Source organism: Folsomia candida, unplaced genomic scaffold (genome assembly GCF_002217175.1).
Source record: "Folsomia candida strain VU population unplaced genomic scaffold, ASM221717v1 Fcan01_Sc006, whole genome shotgun sequence".
In the NCBI taxonomy this organism is placed as follows: Eukaryota; Metazoa; Arthropoda; class Collembola; order Entomobryomorpha; family Isotomidae; genus Folsomia; species Folsomia candida.
In genome coordinates this window covers 6,941,677-6,965,393 of record NW_019091198.1, presented here as the reverse complement: position 1 = coordinate 6,965,393, position 23,717 = coordinate 6,941,677, and the positions used below count along the sequence as shown (strand labels likewise).

The following is a 23,717-nucleotide window of genomic DNA, read 5'->3' as shown; positions in this document are numbered from 1 at the left end:
CTGACTTTGGTCTAATCGGAACCTGATGATGATAGCAATGTGCTCATTCCTCTTTTTTAACATCCACTAACGATAATAGTGCCTGAGTGAGTGACATAAGCGAGCCGGGTGAATAATTGATTATGTTTTCACGTTAGAATGACGCACGTGTTTCAACTCTACCAACATACATACGCTTTCTTCCATTCTTCCCACCACAACTTTCTAACGCAATCAGACAAGGACAAAGAGCACACGCTTCCAGGGATACGCTAACTACGAAACTATTTTGTGTATTTTTCTCCGTCAGATAAGGTGTCTCTCTGGTCTCGAGTTTGGTATGCGAGATGCGAAGTCCACCACTATACTCGGAACTTTGCAAATCTTCGCCTCCAAGAAGATGATGAAACAAGTGAGACGAGGATCGAATACTTGACTCCATTGGAGGAAAATTTTTATAAAGATTTAAAAATGCTAAAACTGAGAAAGTTTTTTATCTGAATATATTTACTACGCAACTTTATACTTTCCATGTCTCGCCCAACTTTGAATAAATAAAGACATTCTACTTGCATTTCATGGATTTAAGCAGACAGTTGCCATAATTCTTTGTAATTTTACGCAGTCAAAAAATGGATTGCTTCGTGTACGTACTAATATTCATAAATTCATCAAAGAGACCGGAATTGAAACCAGAACTTCCTCAAGTACGTACATACGTATGTATATATGACTGCCTGCAACAAAGTCTGAAAAGATGTCGTAGCATTTTATTTAAAAGTGGTGTTATCCACACAATGGTTCTGGTTGGAAAGAAAAAGACGAAAGTCTGAGGTTGAGACGACTGAGCAGGAAAGAGCAGCAGCACCAGCCGTTCGTACCAGAGGGGTCATTTCCTTGGAAAGCAGGCAAAAATGGGGATCTCGTCCGGATGGTGGAAGCGCTACAATAACTAAACTTTCCCCGTATTAGATTTGCCAACTGGAGTTTGTGGAACGGGACTCGATCAATATCAATGCAGCGTTTCGCCTTCGTCGTTGCACCAAAACCAGTCTCAATTCAGCAGAGTCGACTAGTTCCTCGTGGTACGAGGACACAAGAAGTGGACTACTCCACCAAATGCTCTTTCTTCTTTCTTTCCTCCACTACTGCCAGCTCTCCAACGTCATTCACTTTCTCCCTCCGTCGTCGTCCCTTCTTCTTCCACTTCTGCACTTCTCGTAATATTCTCTCTGGGAGCCTTCTTCTTCCCTTCTCCTTCGCTGACTTAAAATTCTACGTCCTCACGCTTTTCAACAAATGCTCATCTCTCCTCCTCAGCCTCCATTGTCTAACGTGGGCTCGGATGTGATGATGGAATAAAGCGAGTTTCAACGAGACAAAAGATTTGCACATTTTTTTAACAGGTCAAAAAAGAGTCTGATTATATAACATTATAAAATTGCTGAGCAGAACGAAGGATAAATTTCTGCTGCTGCTGAGTAATGAGCTTGCAAAAATATGGGTATTCTTACCGTGTGGTCAAACGTCTGTTTCAATCCGAGGCGTATTGCTATTTCTAGGCTTAGGATTGGCATTTCCCAGCTTTTTGGTGTACTCAACCTCGTTCAGCTCAATGATATCTGAAGACGACTCCGAAACTGAGGCATCATCTGCATTCTGATATCCTGTTACCAATCATCAAACATCATTACAACATTATTCAATTTGTATGGTAAGACAACCTCGAGGGAAAGCACAGCACTTGGTCTTCTTACGCAACAACCTATTGATTATGCCACTACTGACAAAAAAGAATTCAATCCCAACCACTGCACAAGGCCTCGTCTATGAAATGAACCTCTCTGTCATCACCTTAAGAAAAGTAGAGTCTGGTCGTATAACAAATTGTCACGGACAAAGGGTTTGAGCTTGGAATTCACGCCATGTCAGGTGAGGAGTGAAACCGTGCCTAGCGGTGATAGGTTCTGAACAACTTACTTCAAGTCGGACGGATCTATAGAAGGGATCAATGTCGACTAGAAATGAAATCAGCCTTCTTCTCCAGACAGAAGGAAAACCGATGGTCAAAATTAACTCTTCTATTATAACACGGTCGAAATTGGGTTCAATTTCGTGCCCATTGTGTGAATTGTAATGATATTTTCTCAGATGAGGATTTTCGAAAAATCAAAAAATAATCTTACAAAAATAACTATTTGGAAAAAAATGTCTGGAGATAATTGTACGAGAGATATACCAATGAACGAATTGGGGATGTGTATCTCGTGAAAGAAATTCATCCTGCGGTGGGAAACTGACATAATTAAGGGCATCCGAAGAGTTTACTAGACCAAGGAATGAGTAAGACATTAAACCGGGTCATCCGGTATCGATAAAACCAAGAAGATGGTATAAATTGGACACAGATAATGTGAATTAGATGGACGTGACAGTTTGACTTTTTTACAGAATCACAAAATCGCTATAAAAATAAGACTCGTCCCAGATCCTAACCTAACCTTCTTGCTTTCTCCGCCCGATACTATTGTGCGCTTTCACCCGTGGCCGTCCAATTTCAGCCAGACGGCGGATCATACGCAAACTTGGGCTATTCTCAGCTTGAATTATTAAAAATATATAATTCGACATCAATAAAACCCTGTTTTTAACTGGTACAAACTATTTACGATTAGAGAAGTGCACGGATTTGTGAATGTTCCAAGAAGACGAAGATCAAGGGTATTTCTGCTACGAGATGAGTAGTAAACTATGGTGGGATTAGATGTATCAAGTCGTTCAGAACGTACCTAATGTACCGGGTAGATACGGGCAGCTCGTGACGTGGTTGAAGTTCTGACTCTGCATTTCCTCTTGATCCGTTTCCCGATGGTAGAAATAGTTGAAATTGGAAACTATAACAGGCACAGGTAATGCGATTGTCAACACTCCCGCGATGGCACATAAGGATCCGACTATTTTTCCCCACACCCCCACGGGCCTGTTTTGATAGGCAAACATCAATTAGTTATTGTTCTCCCAATTTATTTGCACAGTGTGGTTCAAAACCATGTATCTCTCTCCCCACGGTTACCCTCGTCCAGGTTTCTCTCTACGAAATTGCGGTGAACAAACTATGTCGTTTCACATAACAACAAGAGTCGATAAAGTGTTTTACATGGACGGAAATTTGTAAATAGTGGGTTCCTGATACATAACTTTGAAGTTGATGCATTGATTTCTAACATTAGTTTGCAGTTTATGGTTCACTATGGATCGCACTGAGGTGTCAAGTGAGGCAAAGGTTGAAACCCTTACTCAAACGGGTACAGCAGTTGAACTAAAGTGAAGACATCACTCTTTCTCCTTTGGTCAAGTTTGTTCATGACAACTTGACCAAAATGCGAGTTATTTAAGTTATATAGGTCAAAAGTTATCTGCCGTGCACATTTGAGTATTCGTAGGTGTCAACCTTTGGCTCTCTTGGCACTTCAGGTTATCCATAGATAATTATCGAAATTAAGAAACAACGCAAGCCAAGTAGGTATAATAACATTGATAAAACACTGAGAAACTAAAACATTCATGCGACATTCTCATGCGGAAGCAGTGACTGTTAAATAAATTTAATGAAGAAGCCGCAATAAATATTAGTACACATGTATTCGTGAAGCGGCTTTGTGGCATACGCAAAGCTCAAGGCATCGGATTTCATACTTATTATTATTACTGCTAGTTTGTGTTCGTCATAATAGTAAACAAAAAACGTTAAGTTGCCAAGCTCTGAATTCTTACAAGTGGTGGGTGAATCTTTTTTAGTAGTGTCTAACAATCTAGGTACAATTTAACTCGAAATTAAACTACGCTACGTTTAATTGTTAGTTTGATTATTAGTTTTGTTACGGCCATGTCAAAATGCCCCGTGATCACATTCACCTATACAGCTTCTCCATAACTTTGGTATGTTTCCACCCAGGCGGAGTTTTATTTGGTGTAGTGGAATATATTAGTAATAGTAAATATGTATGTACGGCAATTCACTCATGTTTTACTGTCTCTTTCTCTGGGCATCCATGTCAGGTTTTGATGGTGTATCATTTATAAAGTTATATGATGATGAATTATCGAGTGACGCAGGTATGTGAATACATACACGTTTGTGTGCTTGGGTATGAAAGTTGATATGAAGAGGATATGTACATACGTGTAGTGTGAGTGAGCTACGTTTAAACGCGAAATTGCCGGCGACGGAATGGCTTTCACATTACTTCGTAAAATCAAATTACTTTACGGAAATCACAAATTTTGTGTGATGTGTTAAAAATCTTTTCTGACAGCTTGTTTTTGTAATGATTGAGTTTTTGTAAAGGTTTCGTGTGTGTCCCATGTTGTGCATCAATACCAATCAATTTTTCATTAAAGAAATTCATTCGTTGCGTCCAGTCTCACCAGCACCAAAGACATGCGATGCTGCTGCTACATACATATTCCATCCGCAGTCCAACCCAAACATCCGCATTTATCCACAATCCACACATTCTGCATTATTTGCCTCACTCACACGCCCTTCTTCTTCCTGGCTTTCCCCGGCCGTTCATTCATTCGATTTACTCGTATGCAGCAGTAGGAGTCATTCCGTATGGAAATTGTAGGCAGGATTGTCCTACTGAAGACTGATTGCCTTCCACATTTTTTTGCACAAATATGCCTCTAAAGCTGTTATGCTAGAGCCGATCATGGATCGTGGACTAACTATTCGTGATACGTGACTTAAAAGGGTCATCGTCGATTATGATTGGATGTGAAATGAATACTTTTTTCTGCTTCCTCGTCCATTACTACTACGCACGGTCAGAGTTTTTGGCGATAGGAGTGAATACACTATTAATGTACACTTTGGATGAACACCTGCTCTATCCATCCTTCCTCAGACTACGTATCTGTCCGTATGTGTATCTATCTATGCCTCTGATTCAGTTCGTCCTACGTAGTCGAACGAACGCATATGTATGAAAACCAGGGGGAATAGGAGTAAATATTGTAACTCACTTTTCTCCATAACTCAATCGACTTTCTTTGTGAAATGAAAATGGAGCAGCTCGCTCACGAAACTGGCAGTAAACAATTTAGTAATGCGATTTGATTCATACTTGCCGTTATTTGTTGGACATGTTTGAGTAAATAGGAATGAACGCCTCTGCTCCGTAGAAATGACATGAAATATGAAGTGAAACGGGAAGAAGAGGAGTGGAATTAATTTATCCTGCAAATATTTAATGTCAGCCGAGCACAAGAGGAGGACTAACTAGACGGGGACTGATTGGGTTGATTTGATTCTCGATGTACGTAGGAGGCTCTCCTTTTAATTCGGAATGGATACAACGCGAAAAGGGAGCTGAATGAGTGCCAAAAGGAAAAACTGGAGCAGCGCCCACCTCGACCTTGCCTAATTCCCTGGAAAATTATTGTGACAATCTGACAAATAAGTTGACACCCGTAACTAACTGGGAGCGATGGAAGGGAAATCTTTTGGCACCTAAATCTGAACCCATCAGCCAAGCCCTCCTACAAACAGGGTGTAGGACTCACTTACCACTCTGGAGGTACGATTATTATCACACCGGCTCCTTTCCCCCTCCCTCGAGTGATCTTTACGTCGGGTGATCTTTCCAGGAAATGTGTTAACTTCGCATTAGGATGAAATGATGAGACGCTTTTTTTGACCCGTACTTTTACATGCTTATGAACATCAGCTTCTTTCACACTTACACACACATCGTCGTATTGACCAGACGGTCAATTAATCCTGAAAAATATATACTGTGCGACTACTATTATTTACTACCTACTACGATTACGATGACCTACGAAACTGTCTAAATTATTGGCTATCATTCATACTCTCAATCTTTTATCTCTTTTTTTCATGAAAAAGCAAAGACACACCAACTATTTAGTATTTTCTATTTACTGAATTCGGGTGAAAACACAACAACACTTTCCTAACTCAACTGTGATTTATACTAATAAAAACATGGTGAATTAAGCAGTGGTGATATTACAATAAGAACGAAGAACGTGTGGAGTGCCTGCACATGTAATTAATTATAATAACGAACGGCGGCGAATGAATGAAATTAACACAAGAGTTTGTTTGTTTATAAGAATAATAATAATAATAAAAATGTCGTATAGAGTGAAGCATCTGCTGGTTAGTATTAGTAACAATGTTATTATTAGTGTATTAGTTAGTGGTATTACACAGAATTCAAAAAGTGGTTAGTACTCATTGCTGGACCGATTCTCAACTCAGATATTCTGGCTCATAAGGAAATTTAAGAGTCCGTTTAGACCTCATATTTTTTGGACTTTTCCCATTTTATGACTCGTCTAGAATATATCATGAGGTGTGAATTGGCAATGTTGTTATTGGAACAAATGAATGAATGAAACTAAAAGGTGGATTAGGTTGAAACACTGCACTGCAAAACCCTGCATGATGAAGAAGCAATCCAATATTGCTTCTTCATCACTCGTTTTTTTAAATTCTTGTTCAGAAGATAAGGAATGCAAAAGGAGGCGTACGTCATATCGCCATAACCCACTGTCGTCATGGTAACGACAGCCCACCAGAACGCGTCAGGAATAGATTTAAAATACGAATGTTCCGTTCCCGCTTCCGCGAAATATACGGCAGATGAGAATAGAACCACACCTACGGAAGGAAGAAAATCATAGATAGATAGATAAGTAGTGGGCATTAGACAACAGAGCATTAGAATTGTTTGGCATAGTCATTTTCTTTCCCCAACTTGGCTTTCACCACACCACGTCATCCGATATGGACCACACGAGCATAAATATTATTGTTCCACGGGTCCTCGTCGTCATCGTCTTTCAAATAATTACCTCAAGACAACAACAACCTCCTCCTCACACGTAATCATTCGTCTTCATCGTCGTCGTCGACTCTGGATGATCGGACTGTGTAACCAACCCCGGCAGTTCTTTTTTATTATGTGTAGTCAAGTGATCACCGGGGGATCATATATTTATATGATCTCTCGCAGTTTTTTTTCGCAGGGTACGTTTCTTACTCGTGTGTGGTCTGGTAGTCCTTTAGGCAAGTTGGGCAAGTTTAAATTATTAAGTCGAGTCTAGATCAACCAAAAGCACTTGTAAAAAGACGACGCTACGTGCGAGCGATTGTGTTACTTGGAGAGAGAGAGAAGTAGTCAGATAAATACGTACAAATATATATAGAGGAAGAGTATGTTTGGAATATAACTGGAAGCCCACTGATGTCGAGAACATCACAAGTAAACAACAAACTCAGTACAATAATGCGATACAGTACAATTACAGTACATAGAACAACAATACAGCGACTGAATATAACGACTCTGGCTGTAAGAGAATTGCCAATCAATCAATCCGTCGTACACGGTTGGGGTTGAACATTCTCTCGTTTTCTCGTACACACACACACGGACTCGTGGAGGAGGATGTAACAAGTGTGTGTAATTTGCTGCTGGGAAGACGTATTATTATTATGTCGTCGCTGTTTATTATCGGTACATCAACATACGTATTAAGCCACAATAACGTTTGGCACAATTCAGAGGCCGAGAAGCACAATGGGACACTTCATGATCAATGAATAATTTCGCATTGTAGGAGAGACAGAAGAAGTCAGGGTTAAACAGTATTACTTAATGGAGGATGGAACAAAGGATGGGGAAAAAGGCTTTCACAAAGGCTACTCCGAGTACGAACTTTCACTTATCAGCAGCACTTATCAGCGTGCTTAATAAGAATGGTGAAAGTGAGTGAAAGTAAAATGTACATACTTTCAACATTCGACTACTTTTACTGACTAATTCCTTAAAAATCAAACTAATTTAATTCAGAATATTTGTTGACCACTCGGAGAAAGTTGTGAAACCCTTTTTGCCCCTTCTTTCGAAATGGGTGAGGAGGCGGGTGAGGCGACGACAAGGAGAGAAATTACCTCATGTCACCGTAACCCACTGTCGTCATGGTGATAACCGCCCACCAGAACGCGTCGGGTATACTTCGAAACGAGGAGTCATATTCATTTGCATCTGCATGATAGACAATGGACGAGAATAATACTACCCCTAAAAAAAATCAGAACATTGGTTCCTTTCGTTGTTCCCAGGGTCCACGTTTTGTTGCTTTACTAGTAATTCTATGTATATATAGTAATTAACATATAGCTCGCTACAATAACTTTTTGATTTTGACTTGTAACAATAGTGTGTAAAATATTAACTCAAACTATGTAACAACTTTGAAGTCAAAGAGCTGACAAAATCACCTTTCGAAAACTTTCCCTTTTTAAACTATTATTAGAAGAGTGAAAGTTGAGGGGAGAAAGACGTCAAATCAGGCCAAGTCATTACCACCATTCGCACAGAGTTATAATTTTTATGGGCTGATCGAATTATGAAAAAGTTAATTAAATCTGAAATATTACCCGCAGAAATTGCCTATAATTTGAACATGGAAACATGTGTGCATCATACGTGGTCCTACATATTATTGATCACATCTATTTAACAACATGACGCAATCCGTATGTCCAGGCTCATTTAATGGTTCAATCAAATAACCTCCTCAGTGTGGTTGCCCATCTTTCTTTCTCTCGCTCACTAACGTCATTCGCTCTAGAGTTTCCTCAGAATACAAATATTGGCCCAAAAACTGGAGAATGCTAAAGGTTACGACTGTATGTACATATATTGAAGGAAATGATTTAGCAAAGTTCCTGGGCTGGGCTTGGTGGGACACACTCCGTGTAATTAAACGCATTACATGGAGATGAGATAGAGGAGGACGACGAGGCGGAGCGAGAGCGTGGACTTAATCAGGAAATGAGTATGCAAAGCACTTGTGTCCACAAAGAGATTATTTGCAAAATCACATCTCCCTTCAAACTCCAATTATCCAGTCGGAGGAGATGTTTCTCGAATTTCACAGGACCACGTAATGGACCGGCACTACATGCGAGAACCTCTCCCTTTACACCCTCCCCTTCAGTGGAAACGTTAAAAAGCCACTTATATAGATTTGTTAGGACGCTTTATTTTTCAATAGCTCGCAACCTTTCCCTTTAATCCGGCCCTGTCCAATTTACCATTATAAACTGGCCATTAAGTTGCGCAAGTAAAAGTACACCACTAATCAACCTCTTTCGCAATGGAATCCGTTCCTACGAGATGAAACCTCTCCTTCTATTGGTCTCCCATGGCATATGGACAAACTCAAGAGCATCTTGAATCTGCTGGGGAGTGTGTGCATTAAGAAAATGCGATTTAAATGCCAATCTGTCTGGTCAACATTCCACCAGGGTTGAGGGGATTTTGGGTAGAATTACAATCACTGAACTGCGTGTATTCCTGACCTCAAGTGTTTCCACCACTGCGGTTTATTTGCCGTTTGCTAAGAGGTCCTTCAAGTCACCGGGAATGAAATGAGTTAATGAAAAACTTTCCTCGTTCAACCCTTGACTGACTTACTCCTTGCTCAACACTTAAAAGCGTATCTGAGCGAAAGTTGAATTATGTACCTTTCACTTTTGACCTATTCATGTCTGCGTGAAAATTAATAGATCAAAAGAGTTTGGGCCAAGTTAACAATGTGCTCGGATAAAAAAGAACCTGATCCTCTTTCCTTGCCTTGATTATGGTCGCAAACAACAATCTGCGGGTGTCAGTTAAGTTGGGAAACTTTCTCCTTATTAAACATGTACCGATGTAATTTACAAAAACATTTTACAAGGAGAATTAACCTAATTAGTCGTTAATTTTTGAATGGCTAATAATTCTGCAGTAATTTTGCCGTAGTTGCAGCGATATTGAGAAGATATTTGATTAGATTAGATTATTGATTGATTGGGTTTTTGGTTCGCTTCTCCATTTGGGTAACGTTGGTGGTTGGCGTGTTACCTTGATTCCGACTTTCTCTTCGTACACGTACCATCATTTGCACGCGTGGAATTGTAAACACTTGGCTGGTCGTATCGCAGTGATGGTGAATATTACGAGTAATATTACTCGAGAAAGCGAAGGAAAAAGTTGACTCACCGATAAATAGGAAGAAAATGAGTAATCCCAACTCTCTCATGGAAGCTTTGAGAGTTCTGCCTAGAATCTGGAGCCCTTTCGAATGTCTTGAGAGCTTAAAAATTCGGAACACTCTGACTAATCGTATAACTCTGAGAATGGCGAGTGACATGGCTGAAATGCAGAAAAATAGTTATGTAGTTGTACATTTCATCATTATAATTTTATCACAATGCCCAATTCTTCGAATGATTAATTTTTCGCCCAAACTTTGTACTACGACTATCTATTTAATAATAAATGCGCATTCGTTTATGGACCAACTTTAGCGTACCTTGGTTCGACGCGGAGTCTTGCTTCGTCTTGGGGACGATCGGCTCGTTGTCATCCTCGGCGAGGACGGTGGCTGAGAAAAAGATTTATAATTTTTATCAATTGTGGGGCACTTCCAGACAGATCGAATTAAATGCATTGGCTGTTCATAAATAACACCAACGAACGACCACATGCACGCATATCATCATTATCACCGAGTAACAATAAATAACTCACCCAAGGTAAGAAAGTACGGAATGATTGCTATACGATAGAATAAAAACGGAGATGATTAAATCTCACATCATTCCTCCATGAATTATGGATAAAATTGAAATGTTGGTTACCTATCAAGTCTATGATATTCATGACGTCGCGGAAAAATAACAATTTATTGGGACAGGAGAGAAACCGGACAATTAACTCGAAGCTGAACCAAATGATACATATAGTCTCAGTTAAAAAGAAGGGGTCTGTTAAATCAGGCACTTCGTCTTCTTCAACAACTATAATATAAATAGCATAAAAATGCAATTACTAACTTACGCCACAATAATTTCGTGTTAAATATTCCAATAGTAAATATGTAATTGCAACTCACGAGTCGTATTGTTCGTCACCTGGTGAAGGGTGTAATGCTTGAACTGAAAGAAACATAATTAAATTACTAATTAGTTTGTACCACAGATTACATCGATTTTTCATTCCTTTTCCAGAAATGGCTTCTTTACACCTACGACAATTTCAAGCCTCCAGAACGACTTGTACAAAAAAAGCATGAAATATTTCACTTGCCTCGGGCAATGTCTCCAGACAAAAAATAACTATTGACAGAAGGATCACAAACACTGAAATAATCGCAACCACACGCGCTTGCTGCGAACTCTCGGGATACTCAAACAATAGCCACACTTTACGCTGAAACAGGTTTTCTGGAAGTGGCTTCTCCTCTTCCTTGATGAAACCCTCATCCTCCCTGAAAGCAAAAAAAACATTGGTTCTTTGTTGTACTACATGATGGTACATACATTCATATTGAGGCATTTCGGGTGCTTTCACCGTCCTCCAACTCAACTCAACTCCACATATCACTCACCTGAACTTATTCGTCGCCAACTCCCCAAGCTCGTAGAACTTGATCTCCTCGGCGAAGACATCCAGAGGCACATTTACCTAGAAAACACGTAACTTGTAAGGTAAACAATTCTTGGATTTCAACCACCCCACGGGCGGTAAGCGATGGAGGATTGGAAATAGTAGGCACTCACCGGTCGACGTAATCGACCACCCGACTGGTAGTAGTATAATATGGCATCGAAACTTGGTCTATTTCTATCGAAAAAATATTCATTCCTGAGAGGGTCGAAGTATCTGATGCGTCGGGCGGGATCTCCTAACAACGTGTCTGCAGTATTAAAGATTCAAAAGTTTAGTTGCACATAAAAACAATATGACATGTGCCTTCTGTTGTGCCAGCAGTGTGACCAACTAACCGACAAGAGGACAGACTAACTTACCCGGAAATTGGTTGAGGGTCCGCAACTGCGTCTCAAACCGCAATCCACTCACCTGTAACGCACAAGAAAAGTTTGTCCCATCAGCCAAACACATTTAAATACATCACCAACAACCGCACTGAACCAATAGGGATTTCAAACTCGTGTATTTCATCTCGTAACATAATTTCGTAATTATTTAGAGCACAAACTTTCACTCTTACATACAACATCCTGGAAATCATTCATTCCTAAATCTATCCAAATTTAGGACCAATTACGTAGTCAGAAAAAATTAAAGTTTTTTTAAACCAGTCTGAAACCAAAGTGTGGCATAACTCGCAAATTATGCTCATTGGCCAAGTATTCTACAATACGATTATAAAAATGGTATCATAAAACAGAGGAACGGGGTGAAAGTGGAGTGGTTTTATCAGTCGAAGAGAATCCTTTTCTCGCGAATATAGACTTTGGGAGGAGGCGAATATGCATGTCTGATGATGGAAAGCTGAATAATATTGCAGCTTGAATTTCATCTGAATGTTGGAATACATAATAATATGTTGAGTGGAATAATAAAATGCGAGCCGAGTTAATATCTTTGGACTGCTTGCGTGGTACGGTTTCCTGGCTGAAATGAGTTTATGATGCAAATCCACGGCTTAATGTGGTGGATGGAAATGTGTGTGGAAACGTGGGAAATGGGTAAAATGGAGCCTATTACGATACCACGGGTCAATTCTTGTGGAGAAAAGGGGGAAGGAAATGGTCAATCATGGATATACGGAATAAATAGAAGCTTTATTCCTCTCCTCGACGGTCTTCAGGATCATTAGTTATAAACCGGATCATTTTTTCAGACTAGACGATCAATCCTCTCCTGAGAGAGAAAAGCGTGCATTTTAACCTAGCCATTTCTCCTGGCCTTTTGCACATGTTCTGCTCTGATTATGAAAACTAAATCCTTACCTTCAAATTAGCAAGTTATGCACATTTACCTAATTGTTGGTCTAATTACTTCTGATAGTTTTTTGCAAAGTTTTAGCAACATTATAAAATATTACGTAACGTTAAAGCGTTACACAATTGGGAATGAGCTTAGTTTCTGCATAATTAAAAGAAAGAGTAAATTCTGTATCATGTTAAACCCAACTTTGTTTCAGCTTTGTTTATATGTCAAGTGGGTTACAAATTGTGAACGCATTATTGGATTTTTGTCACGAAGTTGGTAAAAATATGGCGTCACTCACGTTTATTACGACTCGCTCGCAGTCCTGATGGTTGTGTGGAATTGGCTCAAAGTGCCCAGTTCCAGTAAGATGTAGTGTTTGAGGTGTTGGACCTTCGTCGTCTTGGCTGCTCAGTTTGGGTAAGGACCTGAAATCAGAATAGGGTAAAAATTAAACCGAGATTCACTTTTCCCCAATAACAACCAATAAGCAGTTCCAGCTTATCTTATCTTTTCATCATCATCGACTACTCAGTTTATACCCAACATTATTTTCACTCGGACTGAATGAAACATTGAATTATTCCCACTGCACGACGACGATACAGGAACTAGAACAGCAGCGTGGGACATATTTCCCCGGATACAATAATTTTCAACCAACACTCTGCAGCCCTATCACCTCAATAATAATGTCTTACAACAGCCCATTTCTTCCGGAAGCAGATTGGCAATGGCGATTAAGATATGCTTGCTCTGCTGGACGTGCTGGGCGAAGGGTGTCACACACACAATGGATCTTGTATAACATGTTCTGAACAAATACGTACATATGCTGAAAAAATTCATCCATACTTCTGTCACAAATTCGACTGCCAGAGGAGCATATCCATCCATACATTATTCTGTCGCCCAGGAAAAATTCGACGGATTATTATACGTATGTACCTACCCTGCTGCTGCACGGCCAGTATGGGCGACTACAATGCATACAGATGGTCACAGTACTCTGATTTTATTATAGCTGCTGCCACATATTTCCAGTCGCATATCTGTAGCGTTTGGTTTTCAAAGTAACACGTTCTAGAATTGCGATGAGGCCTTCTTCCTCCAAGGAATGGTGTGTGTGCATTAACAGAAATTCAGATTGAGGGAAATTGAGAAGCCAAGACGTAGTGTCTTGGAGTCCGGCCAACATGAATAAATATCATTTCGGTGAAGAAAGGAGGAGGCAAGACCCATATTGCCAAAACAACATTGGAATACATGAAACATCATTTTCTCAACAACTAGTTCGACACCGTGCTCCATGTCAATCCTCGCCCTGCTCCTCAATTTACTTGCAAAAATAAAGATGAACCATCAAATGCACACCTCCTTTTACTTAACCTTATGCTCATCACTCGTCGATAAGCCTCCTTTGACCCTGACCACCTTGGTCATGAGTTGAAGTGATGCACATAAAAAGCATCTTTCTGGACATTAAGGAACAACAATCTGTCATCTGCTGGGTCATTAATTTCTGCCCCAGTGGAATTGAAGTAAATAAATAAATTTACAAATCGGAGATCAGAGGCAATCGGATGTGTTTTTTAAAACAACAAGCAAATTGGTTTCTGCTGGGCGCCTTCCAAGGTTTTGCAAAACGCACATTTTTTTTACTGCAGGATAAGCCAAAACCTACGTTGCATAGTGATGATAATCGGTCGGCGATTTGCTTCTGACTCATTTCGAAGTGAGGAAAAGCAACAGTATCATAAACCCATCATCGTCGTCCGATATATGTGTCACTACTGAATAGAAGAACTGCTTCTACTACCCGTTACTTTTAAATAAAAAAATACAGAAAATACTCCCTGGCAACTCTGGTATTGCTCATCATGCACATCTTTATCTTCATATTAAACCCATCCGTCTCCTCATCGTCGCTCAACCTGAGCCATAAACCCATTTATTTGCCTGGCTATGGTTGAGAATTGAGTTGCCTCTTAAACGGAGGGTGGTCGTGGGATTACAGCTTTTATGACATGTTCGCAATGAGTGAAACAGAGCAGACACATGGAGTCAAGATCTCTCAAGATTCCATCCTCGACACAAGTTCAGATAAACCTGTCAGTGCAACACGACCCTTAAATTCAATCCGACCAATAGAATAGTTGTAACCCGTCGTCGATTCATGTGCTGCTCTGCTGATTTCAAAGTGCAAAATACCAGTTTTGACCAGAAAGCCCAAAACTGGAATGTTGGAGAAATCCTACCACATCCAGCGAGCGAGATAACCACAACTGGATACACACATGCTAATTAAGTATTCCCAACGAGCGGAAGAGCACACATTGTTATCATTAATATTATTACATGGTATGCCACACGAGGGAAAGATGTCTTTCCCAGGTCTGCATATGGAAATGGAAATCAGATGAAGTAGACGGATGATTGATTACCCATTGAAGTCCTGCTTCCTGGCCAATCGATCGACTGAACACTTGAAGGATCGGTTGGTGAGGAGGAGAGAAGGGGAGTTAAGTGAGGGGGAGCGTGAGGGAGAGCGGAAGGGAAATTGGCCTCTATCCCCACCATCCCCAGTGGGCGATAGACCCCACCCGTCCAGGCGAGAAATTTTGAATGTTTCTCTAAAAACACGGTCGAACGACTCACCACACCCACCACCCACAATTTATCACACCACGAGCTTCCTCCAACCAACAACGAGGAGGATGGGTCGACCACGATGATAATGACGTTGTTGGCGTTGTCGCGTTAGCTTGGAAGCGATCAGGACGACGACATGGGGGACGAGAAGCTATATTTATTTATGTTTTGGGGGTGGTTCTGTTTCATGTGACATGTAATAATCTCAGAGTGAGGAAGGTGAGGTTGTGTTGCAAGTGGTCATGGGGTTTTATAGGAGAAATGAGTTGGACGATAAATAACACATATTATTATGTCTCATCATACATATTTAAGTCAAGTCGTGTAGTGTGTCGCCAAGAGTAAGCGTACTACAAGGTGATAGAAAGGTTAAGAAACAATTAGAACGTGTAATAACTTAATTAGCATCGTAATTTGCACACTTTTGCACCAATTAAAATTAATCTTTGGTCGTGTAGATGAATTATTAATGTGTATTTAATCTCACATTTATTCAAATAAACTCTGTATGTCTGGACGAAAGCAGTCAAAACTGGCTGGATTGGATTTAATGGGAATTAGTCGAGATGATGGTGATGATGATAATGATGAGTTGTCCGAGTGACATGTTCATTTTTGAAAGGACGACAAGATTATATTTGTATGAAAATTACAGACGGAGGGAGACGGAAAATGTTGCTTAAAATTAACCCGCGACATAATGGAGGGTTGTTCTTTTACTTAAAGATTTACTTAACGTAGTGTAATGTAGTTGAGTAGTGGACATTGTCGTAGTGTAGACGGTATGATGATGAGTAAGAAGGATGGCTAAGCGTTGTTTCCCAGGCGAAGAACGAGTAGATGAGACGAAGCAATAATGTTGGTTGATGAGGATGAGACATGAGATTACGCCGCCGCCTTCGCCGCTGCTGATCATCGACTGATAATAAATATTTTATTCCAAACGTCTTCTCAAACAAGTGGGATTTCCTCTTCTTCGACGTTCCTCCTCCTCCTCGAGTTGACGATGATGTTGAGTATAAAAGGCTTCAAGTAGAAAAAATTTCAAGAAGTTGCATCCCATTGGTTCTCTCTTTTTCCCTTCACTTCTCGTCCTCCTCAAGAAGATAGACTTAAGTGGACTACATGATTTTCACAAGTTTTCCTCCTCAAAAACAAGCAACTCTGACAGCAAACAAACTCAGCAGACCAGTTCAAGTCTCTTCAGGGGAGGGATTCTTGTGATGGAAAAAGTTCCATAATCCGAAAATTTTTATATAAAAAATGCCTCCAATTCTCCGTACAGGGTTTGATTGTTAGTCTCGGGCTGAATCGCCTCTCTGCTCTCACCCACCGTGTGCTTATATTCACAGGTCAGTCAGGCAAACTTGAATCAATGATGATGGGATTCAATGAGGTGTAAACAAGTTGTGACGAGATTAGGACTGAAATTGAGTGGAGATTTTTCCTAAAACTTATACTCTTTTTTTTCACCCGAAATGGCAAACATCCGATTTCGGAGAGAGGGAGGAGGAGGTATACGAAGGCAGGAGGGAAGTCGTATCATGTAATGTCAGAGGCTATCTCATGATGTGATGCATTGAATTGTAATGTTCTTTTTTTGGCGATGAGTTCAGCAGGTATGTGAGGATAAAGGTGGTCGTATGGGGGAAAAGAAGGTGGATGTGGTGACGTGGTACTGGTTCTTGTGGAGGAATGCTGCGCATATAAAGGAGTATCTGGGGGATTAAATATTAGCTTAATGTCCCGGCTTATCCTGAGGGATGAGCGGATATAGAAAGATAATGATGGTACAACGTGGTCGGGGAATCACTGAATTTCGCTCTCCTTGCCAGGTTCTTGTAACTTAATAAATGTGTGAAGAATTTGAGAGAGTGTTGAGAAGACCGGTGTTCCGTCCAAGTTTCAAGAAGTTGATGGTCGTGAGTGTCAGGTTTAATCTTTGGGAGTTTCCCGTTTGTTTGTGTGTGCTTTCTTTCACTGAGACAAAGACTTTCACCGGCTTAGGGAGGACCTCGCATCCTTACAACTCGGGAAGAAGTTGGTGTGTGGTGAAATGTATATCCGTATCAGGTTGTGTGTTGGGAGATGTGTGAGTGATGTCTTTGCAGGGGTGAGACGTGAAAAAGTAGGTAGACAACGCTCTCCAGGAAAAGTGGGGGATCACAGGAGTACGGCAATTATGCGGTAAAGGCAGATTTCTTCCATACAGGGAGAGAGAGAGAGGAGAGAGAGACCTAAAGTAAGTAGATGAAGCCCTGGGAAGTACAAGATCTTGTCTTTTGATGCCACCGACAACTCGACGGACTTTTCTTCCTCTGCTGCTGCTGTATATTCACCAGCACCTTTGCTAATGTCCACAGCATATGTGATACACGTAAATTCAAGTGGGCGTCCGCCGATCCATTCCTTCTCCTTTGATGATTTTTGTTCACTTGGTCGTCATTTTATTTACACAGACGCTCCTGCTGCTCGTCTCTTCTCTCCAAGTTTTGTCCATTTCATTTTATTTCGACATTTCACTCAATTTGTACACTTAAAATCCATCCTCCTCCTTTTCCAGACTTTTCTCCACACACGGTTCAGTAAATAGGGTCAAACTTATTTAAACGTGTTTCTCCCACTTTCCACATATTTCTCGCCGCTTTCTCCGCCTCACTCGGGTTCCTCTGCTTCTATCATAGCTTCAATTTCAAACTAATTTAATGTTCAACTCTTATGTTGGTTTATTGGTTGGAGCAGAAAGTTTGCACCAATTTTCAAAAGCACCAATTCACCAGCACCACCACTGCTCCTTCGCTCACCCAGGAGAAAAACTAGCAGGATTGGAAGGAAAGAACAATTTTCTCCGCGTATTTCGCCCTTACTTCTTCGTTCTTCTTCCTCCCATGCAGTAAAATCATCCTTGTTTTAACTTTCACTTTTGTCGAACTAGAAGAAACTGAAGGAGGGGATAGAAATCGACTACTTTTAACTAAAAGTTGATTGCAATGGAAAGTTGTAAACTTGGTCCGAGAAGTGGAAAATCGGGAGATTACATAATAGTAATTAACACCATGGCGAAATTTGAGTGGGGATGGACGGAAAACTGTGTGACTTGGAGGGTTGGTGATGAGTGGCGAAAATTCGACGACGACTTCTTAGTTTTTGGGGGGAGGTGGTGGGAGGAGTCATTTTGCTGCTGGCACTGGTGGTGGTGGTGGTGAAGTACTTGTGGAGGAGCGACTTGGTGAGTCGCACCGGTCGTTGGTTGGTGAGGTTCGTGGAATGGAAGTCGTGGGAGAAAGAACAGAAGAACTTGTGAGCTCTCTCGCTCTCACTAACTCTCCAGCAGCAGCTCTCCCTCTTCTTTTCTTGGTGCAGACAATGTTTCCACTCTCACTGCAATATGACGATTTGGTGGCTCAGGCAGCAGTGCCGTCGATGTCAGGGATTCGCCGGAGCACAGCCCCCACTCCGGCTCATCCTTTCCCTTTCTCCAGCAGTGGTACTTTCTCTCTCTTTTTCTCTCTCTCTGCTCTCCCCACAACCACCGTCTTGGTCTCTCCTTCTACTTTTACTCCTGCTTGTTGGATCTTCCTTTTCTTCTTCCTCCTCCTCCTCCTCCTCCTCCTCCTCCTGGTTAGTTAGTTACCACTGATGGCCTCTTAATTGATGCAGCCGCAGTTTTCTCTCCCCTCGTAACACTCGGCGACCACGGGAGTCAAGATTAATGAGTGTGAATCAGTATATTACCCGTTTGGGAGAGACTGACTTGGTTTTCGGAGAGACTTAGCAGTGGACGGCAGACCAATTTGAGATTGTTGTTTCCAAGTTAATTACTTTCTCCGCGTGTCGCTCGAATTTGGTCGGGCTTCAGTTGGAGATTTAGATCTTATATGTATATCAGATATCACGTTCTCACGTCCTGATGCACTCACTCACGACTTCTTGTTCTTGTTTTACATTTTCATCCTCCAGCTTAGCTTCTTAGTGTGCCTGGAGAAAGCAGCCTGTCCAAGGCATCACTCACTTTCACCACACTCCTTAATTTACCCCGGCGTGGTTTGGCGTACGTACGTGAAGCAGGAGCACACAAAGTTGATTATTTATTTGGACGAGGAAGAAAACGAAGAAGTATGGACACGTGTTTTATCTCTGGTGTGTACCGTGTGTGCATGTGTGTGTGTGGGTAAGTAAAGGCAGGGAAAAAGAGAGAAACGACGACGACGAGGCGGCTCTGGTTGCATGCAGCATCGTGTGAGTGAAACTCGGTCGTGGTGGTGGTGGCCTAGTAGCGTGAGGCAGGGCAGAGAATACCCGCCGGTAGGACCAGATTCCAGAGAAGGAAATGTTCATGATCGAAGTAAAAGCAAGCAGAGTCGCCGGCGCACAACCGTCCCGGTGTTGCCCTTGCTGGATACGATACCACGAAACCAAACCAAACCACAGTCACTACTTCATTGAGGAATATTATACAAGGCTCCCAGAGAGAAAAGGTGCCCTAATAATGTGAGGTATGTATCTCGCTGATACACCCACCCACCCAGGAACACAAGTGACAAAACTATGCCAAATCTTGTACCAACGCCAGATGCCAAGTACACACTATAACATGATCCTTGCCACTCGAGCATCAATTGGGTTGTGCACTACTCGCTCGAGCCCAACCGCAGCCTGATCCCTGGACTGCTTAATCCAGTTTTGAGACATCGCAGATATCCACAACGACTGATACGAGCGAGAACAAGCCAAAAGCTACATGCATACAGACAAACATACTCGTTCGAGTGGAAAAAGTTGGTGCATGGTTATAATTCATGGGGAGGAAATTAAGGGCGCTTATAATAAATGTTGTCTGTCAACCTATATCTAAAGACATTGGGTGAAAGTTGTCGTCGCAGTGGTGTCTCCTCATTGTTGTTGCTTTGCCTTGTGGTGGTGGTGGTGGTGGATCAAGTAATAAACACATTTGCAGGGCTGGCTGGGAGCGTGTTGTAATATTTACCGTCGTCGTCGTCGTCCCGTTGCACAGATTCGTTATATATTTGGTCTACTTTCCGCATATTCACACCATCAGCACCACTGCTGCTACTGCTGCCTCGTCTGTTGTGTTAGTGGAGAATCCACAACAATGCAGAGCAGGCAGCAGCAGCTTTCACCCTGACCATTCTTTCCCGTCGTCGCCTGCTTGCCTGCTCTTGTTCTTGCTGACTTTATGCTGATGCATGTAGCCCATTTTCCGGCATATGTTGGCTGGCTGACTCTTTTTATGGATGACCAAAATACTCACCACTTTCCGATATATGGAGCTCAGTCAGACCATTCAGCCAGACCTTGCATTGAGAGGAAACAACAACTATGGACGTTATTATCATCACTAGATCAGCAACGTGCCATCCTGCATTATTGTGCTGGCTCTCTAAATGAAAAATTCAGATATTCCTCATATTTGCGCGTTCTAGATGTTGTGTAATTTTTTAAGAAATATATATTATAGTCTTTTGTCACATATGTATGGTTGGAGGCCATGGGTTTTTATGGACACTTTGAATTGCCCGACAGACGATAAATAAAGTGCGACGTTTTTACCGAATCTGAACAAACGAAATGCTGTAAAAGTGACAAAATTTATCAAGCTTAGAATTTATAGACACGAAATATCCCACGTGTGAGATTACCATCACCACTTAGATTTGTAATTTTCCAACTGTGCATTTGCCAAAAATGGTTCTGCATATAAAAGCATTAATGGACTTTGGACACACACATACTCGTTCAATGGGCAGTGTCACGTGCATCGATTAGACGAGGTGGTACTTAATGGTCGGAATTACAAACAAAAGGTTGGTATGCTATCTTTTTCCCTGTGCGTGACGACTACAAACAAACCAGAGGCAACAGTAGTAGACTAACAAGAGATATTTCCCAACTGTTTGTCGTGTCCAAGGTACCCACTGCATTTTTAGAATCTTGGGTCCAAGGCCCTAGATGAACGAGTCATTCATATTTTGGTTTAGAACTCATATTTGGCGTCATAGCGTGGCACCAAACTTAAAATTCAACCAATTTCAAATCTCCATAAGTTTCGAAATTCAGGGGGATTTTCAAAATTTTTGGATTGAGATGATCCCAAAAATCTAAATTTTAAGAAATAAGTTAAAACAAAAATAAAAAGTTGCAATTTTTTGGGAAATTTTGAAGATTTTTTCGACCGATCTCGACCGATCAACAAAAAAATTAACAAATTATGTTATGCTGGAATCTGAAAATTCAATAATTTGTGTTCATCTTAGTTGGCAAATTTTGAAAAACCGTCAAGGATTTCAAAAGTTATGTCAGTTTTATAAGAAAAAAGATGCGAATTTGGCCCACCTCACGGCGCCAAATATGAGCTTCATACGGAACGGTGAATGGATCCTTCAACTAGGGTCCTACTAGATTATAAAAAATAAGGTACCCTGAACACGACAAACAATCGGGAACCACCCCTTGTAAGCACAGTCTCCGTTTTAGTATAACGGCAGCTTTCACTTTTCCTCCAGAGTGGGGACACGCGAGAGAAATCTGTCGTTAGCCATTTCATTTCATTAATTCGACGCAGCCAATACTGATATTGTGATTATTGGCTGAGCAGTAGATTTCTGTCTTTATTGCGCGTAAACAAGGGACAGCTTAGCCACGACTGCACACCTCTGACTCCAAATATTAGCCGTGGTCTTTCTCTCTAGTTTCAAAAACGTTATGCAATGCTCCAGAGCAGCATTGCCGAGGTGAAGGATGAAAGCGCACTCGCAACCTGATTGCACCACTGGGAAGAAGATGCTGATGCTGATGCTGTAACCACCGAGGAGCCAGCTACCATCAAAACATCCAACTTCAGACTCTATTATGCCGCATATTTGCATGAGGTTTTTTTTTGCAGCAGTAGTAACAACAGCGCTAAACAATTTTCAGTGACGCTCACTCCTCCTTTAATCCACTTTCTGAGGCTGCAGTAAATTTGACATTTTCCATTCTCTCGTGTGGCCCGTTTCGTCGTCAAACGGACAAACTACTTTCGGAATCACTTTTTTTCTCTCATGCAGAGGCCAGTGTATGTATTTTTTTAAGTGGGCACATACATATGCGGCGGTTTTCTATGTGCTCACTTTCAAATAAAATTGTACTCGTTACGTAATTTCGTGACAATGGAGCCCTAACTATGCGAGTTCCAATTACGAATATGACAATAATCTCGTATGTACTTATCGGGAAGTAAATTACGGTCGGATATGACAATCTCGATTCTATCTCGAATGTATCTTTGTGTAAGACGGTGTGTATCATCCGGAGCCCTTGTTTATTTGTTTGTGACTCCTTGTGTGGTGGTGATGATGATGATGATGATGATGACTTTCCGCTCAAAATTCATTCCACGATGAGCAGCGAGATAAGAAATGAAGGTGTGGTGGTGACGCGAGGTTGGAGGGGGAGAGAGTAATCCTGAGTAATCCGGAACACAAGGTATTCCTTCAACACAGTGGTGAAAGTTGGAGTGCCCCTGGGTTCTTCCCATTATGCTCCCTTCGTCCACCTGCTGAGCTACTCCACTACACTACAGCCCCACCAATTGTATACACTTTCCCCCATCTCCCATCTCTCCGTCCACATAAGAACAACAACAACGTCGTGCGTGTCGTCTTTGTCTAGGATTTTTTGGAGAAAATTTAACCAGGCTGAGGAGGAAAAGTCTCGTGGTGTAGGAGAGACAAAAGTGGTTTAGTCACTGAATTTAATGTGAGCAGCCACTTTTTTCTTTCTTACAATTCCAAAATTCAAGTCGAAATCCAATTTTTAGGAAACAGAGGGTTTTTATGTAAGTAAGCCGGGCGTAAGTAGAAGATCAGGATGTGTTACGGTGGGTAAGATGAAACCTATCGTGCGAACGGGAGGTGGATGAGCCGTATTTTCTCCAAATCTTAGGTTACTAACTATTGTGAACAAGGTGTTAGAAGAACCACGACCCACTCGGCAATTGTACATCATCTTTTTTTCCCAACAACTACAAGGGACACACATATCCAGCAATACCGAGATACTCATATTAATGTGGAACTCCTGCCTGTGAACCGACCAATTTTTTCTCTTGTTCAACTTTTTCAAAGTTGGAAATCTCAGTTGGTCCGGGTTCTGGGATGAGAATGAGAAGTGGTATCAGCCAATAAAGAAGGAGAGAAAGGCTACGATGCGGATGTGTTCTTTGATAACTTGCTCTTTCCCTGCTCCCTCAAGATTATT

At 41.3% G+C, this 23,717-nt stretch overlaps 1 protein-coding gene across 10 annotated transcripts in view; it reads right to left on the bottom strand.

Annotated features, from left to right (window-relative positions):
* The window catches only part of LOC110851000 (potassium voltage-gated channel protein Shaker), a 111,564-nt gene that overhangs the window by 5,839 nt on the left and 82,008 nt on the right, over positions 1–23,717 (bottom strand). For 9 of the 10 annotated variants that reach the window (XM_035853199.1, XM_035853198.1, XM_035853202.1 and 6 more), the window contains 13 exons: positions 13,108–13,234; positions 11,879–11,930; positions 11,630–11,766; positions 11,458–11,534; positions 11,157–11,337; positions 10,963–11,005; positions 10,709–10,867; positions 10,599–10,625; positions 10,381–10,452; positions 10,068–10,220; positions 6,544–6,673; positions 2,769–2,959; positions 1,494–1,646 (listed from right to left, as the gene is read on the bottom strand). In XM_035853199.1, the coding sequence (XP_035709092.1) occupies positions 1,501–1,646; positions 2,769–2,959; positions 6,544–6,673; positions 10,068–10,220; positions 10,381–10,452; positions 10,599–10,625; positions 10,709–10,867; positions 10,963–11,005; positions 11,157–11,337; positions 11,458–11,534; positions 11,630–11,766; positions 11,879–11,930; positions 13,108–13,234 (1,495 nt within the window). In that variant the 3' untranslated portion in view covers positions 1,494–1,500. Of the gene's footprint in view, positions 1–1,493; positions 1,647–2,768; positions 2,960–6,543; positions 6,674–7,969; positions 8,100–10,067; positions 10,221–10,380; positions 10,453–10,598; positions 10,626–10,708; positions 10,868–10,962; positions 11,006–11,156; positions 11,338–11,457; positions 11,535–11,629; positions 11,767–11,878; positions 11,931–13,107; positions 13,235–23,717 lie in introns of all 10 variants that reach the window. The other variant, XM_035853200.1, reaches the window with a different exon arrangement.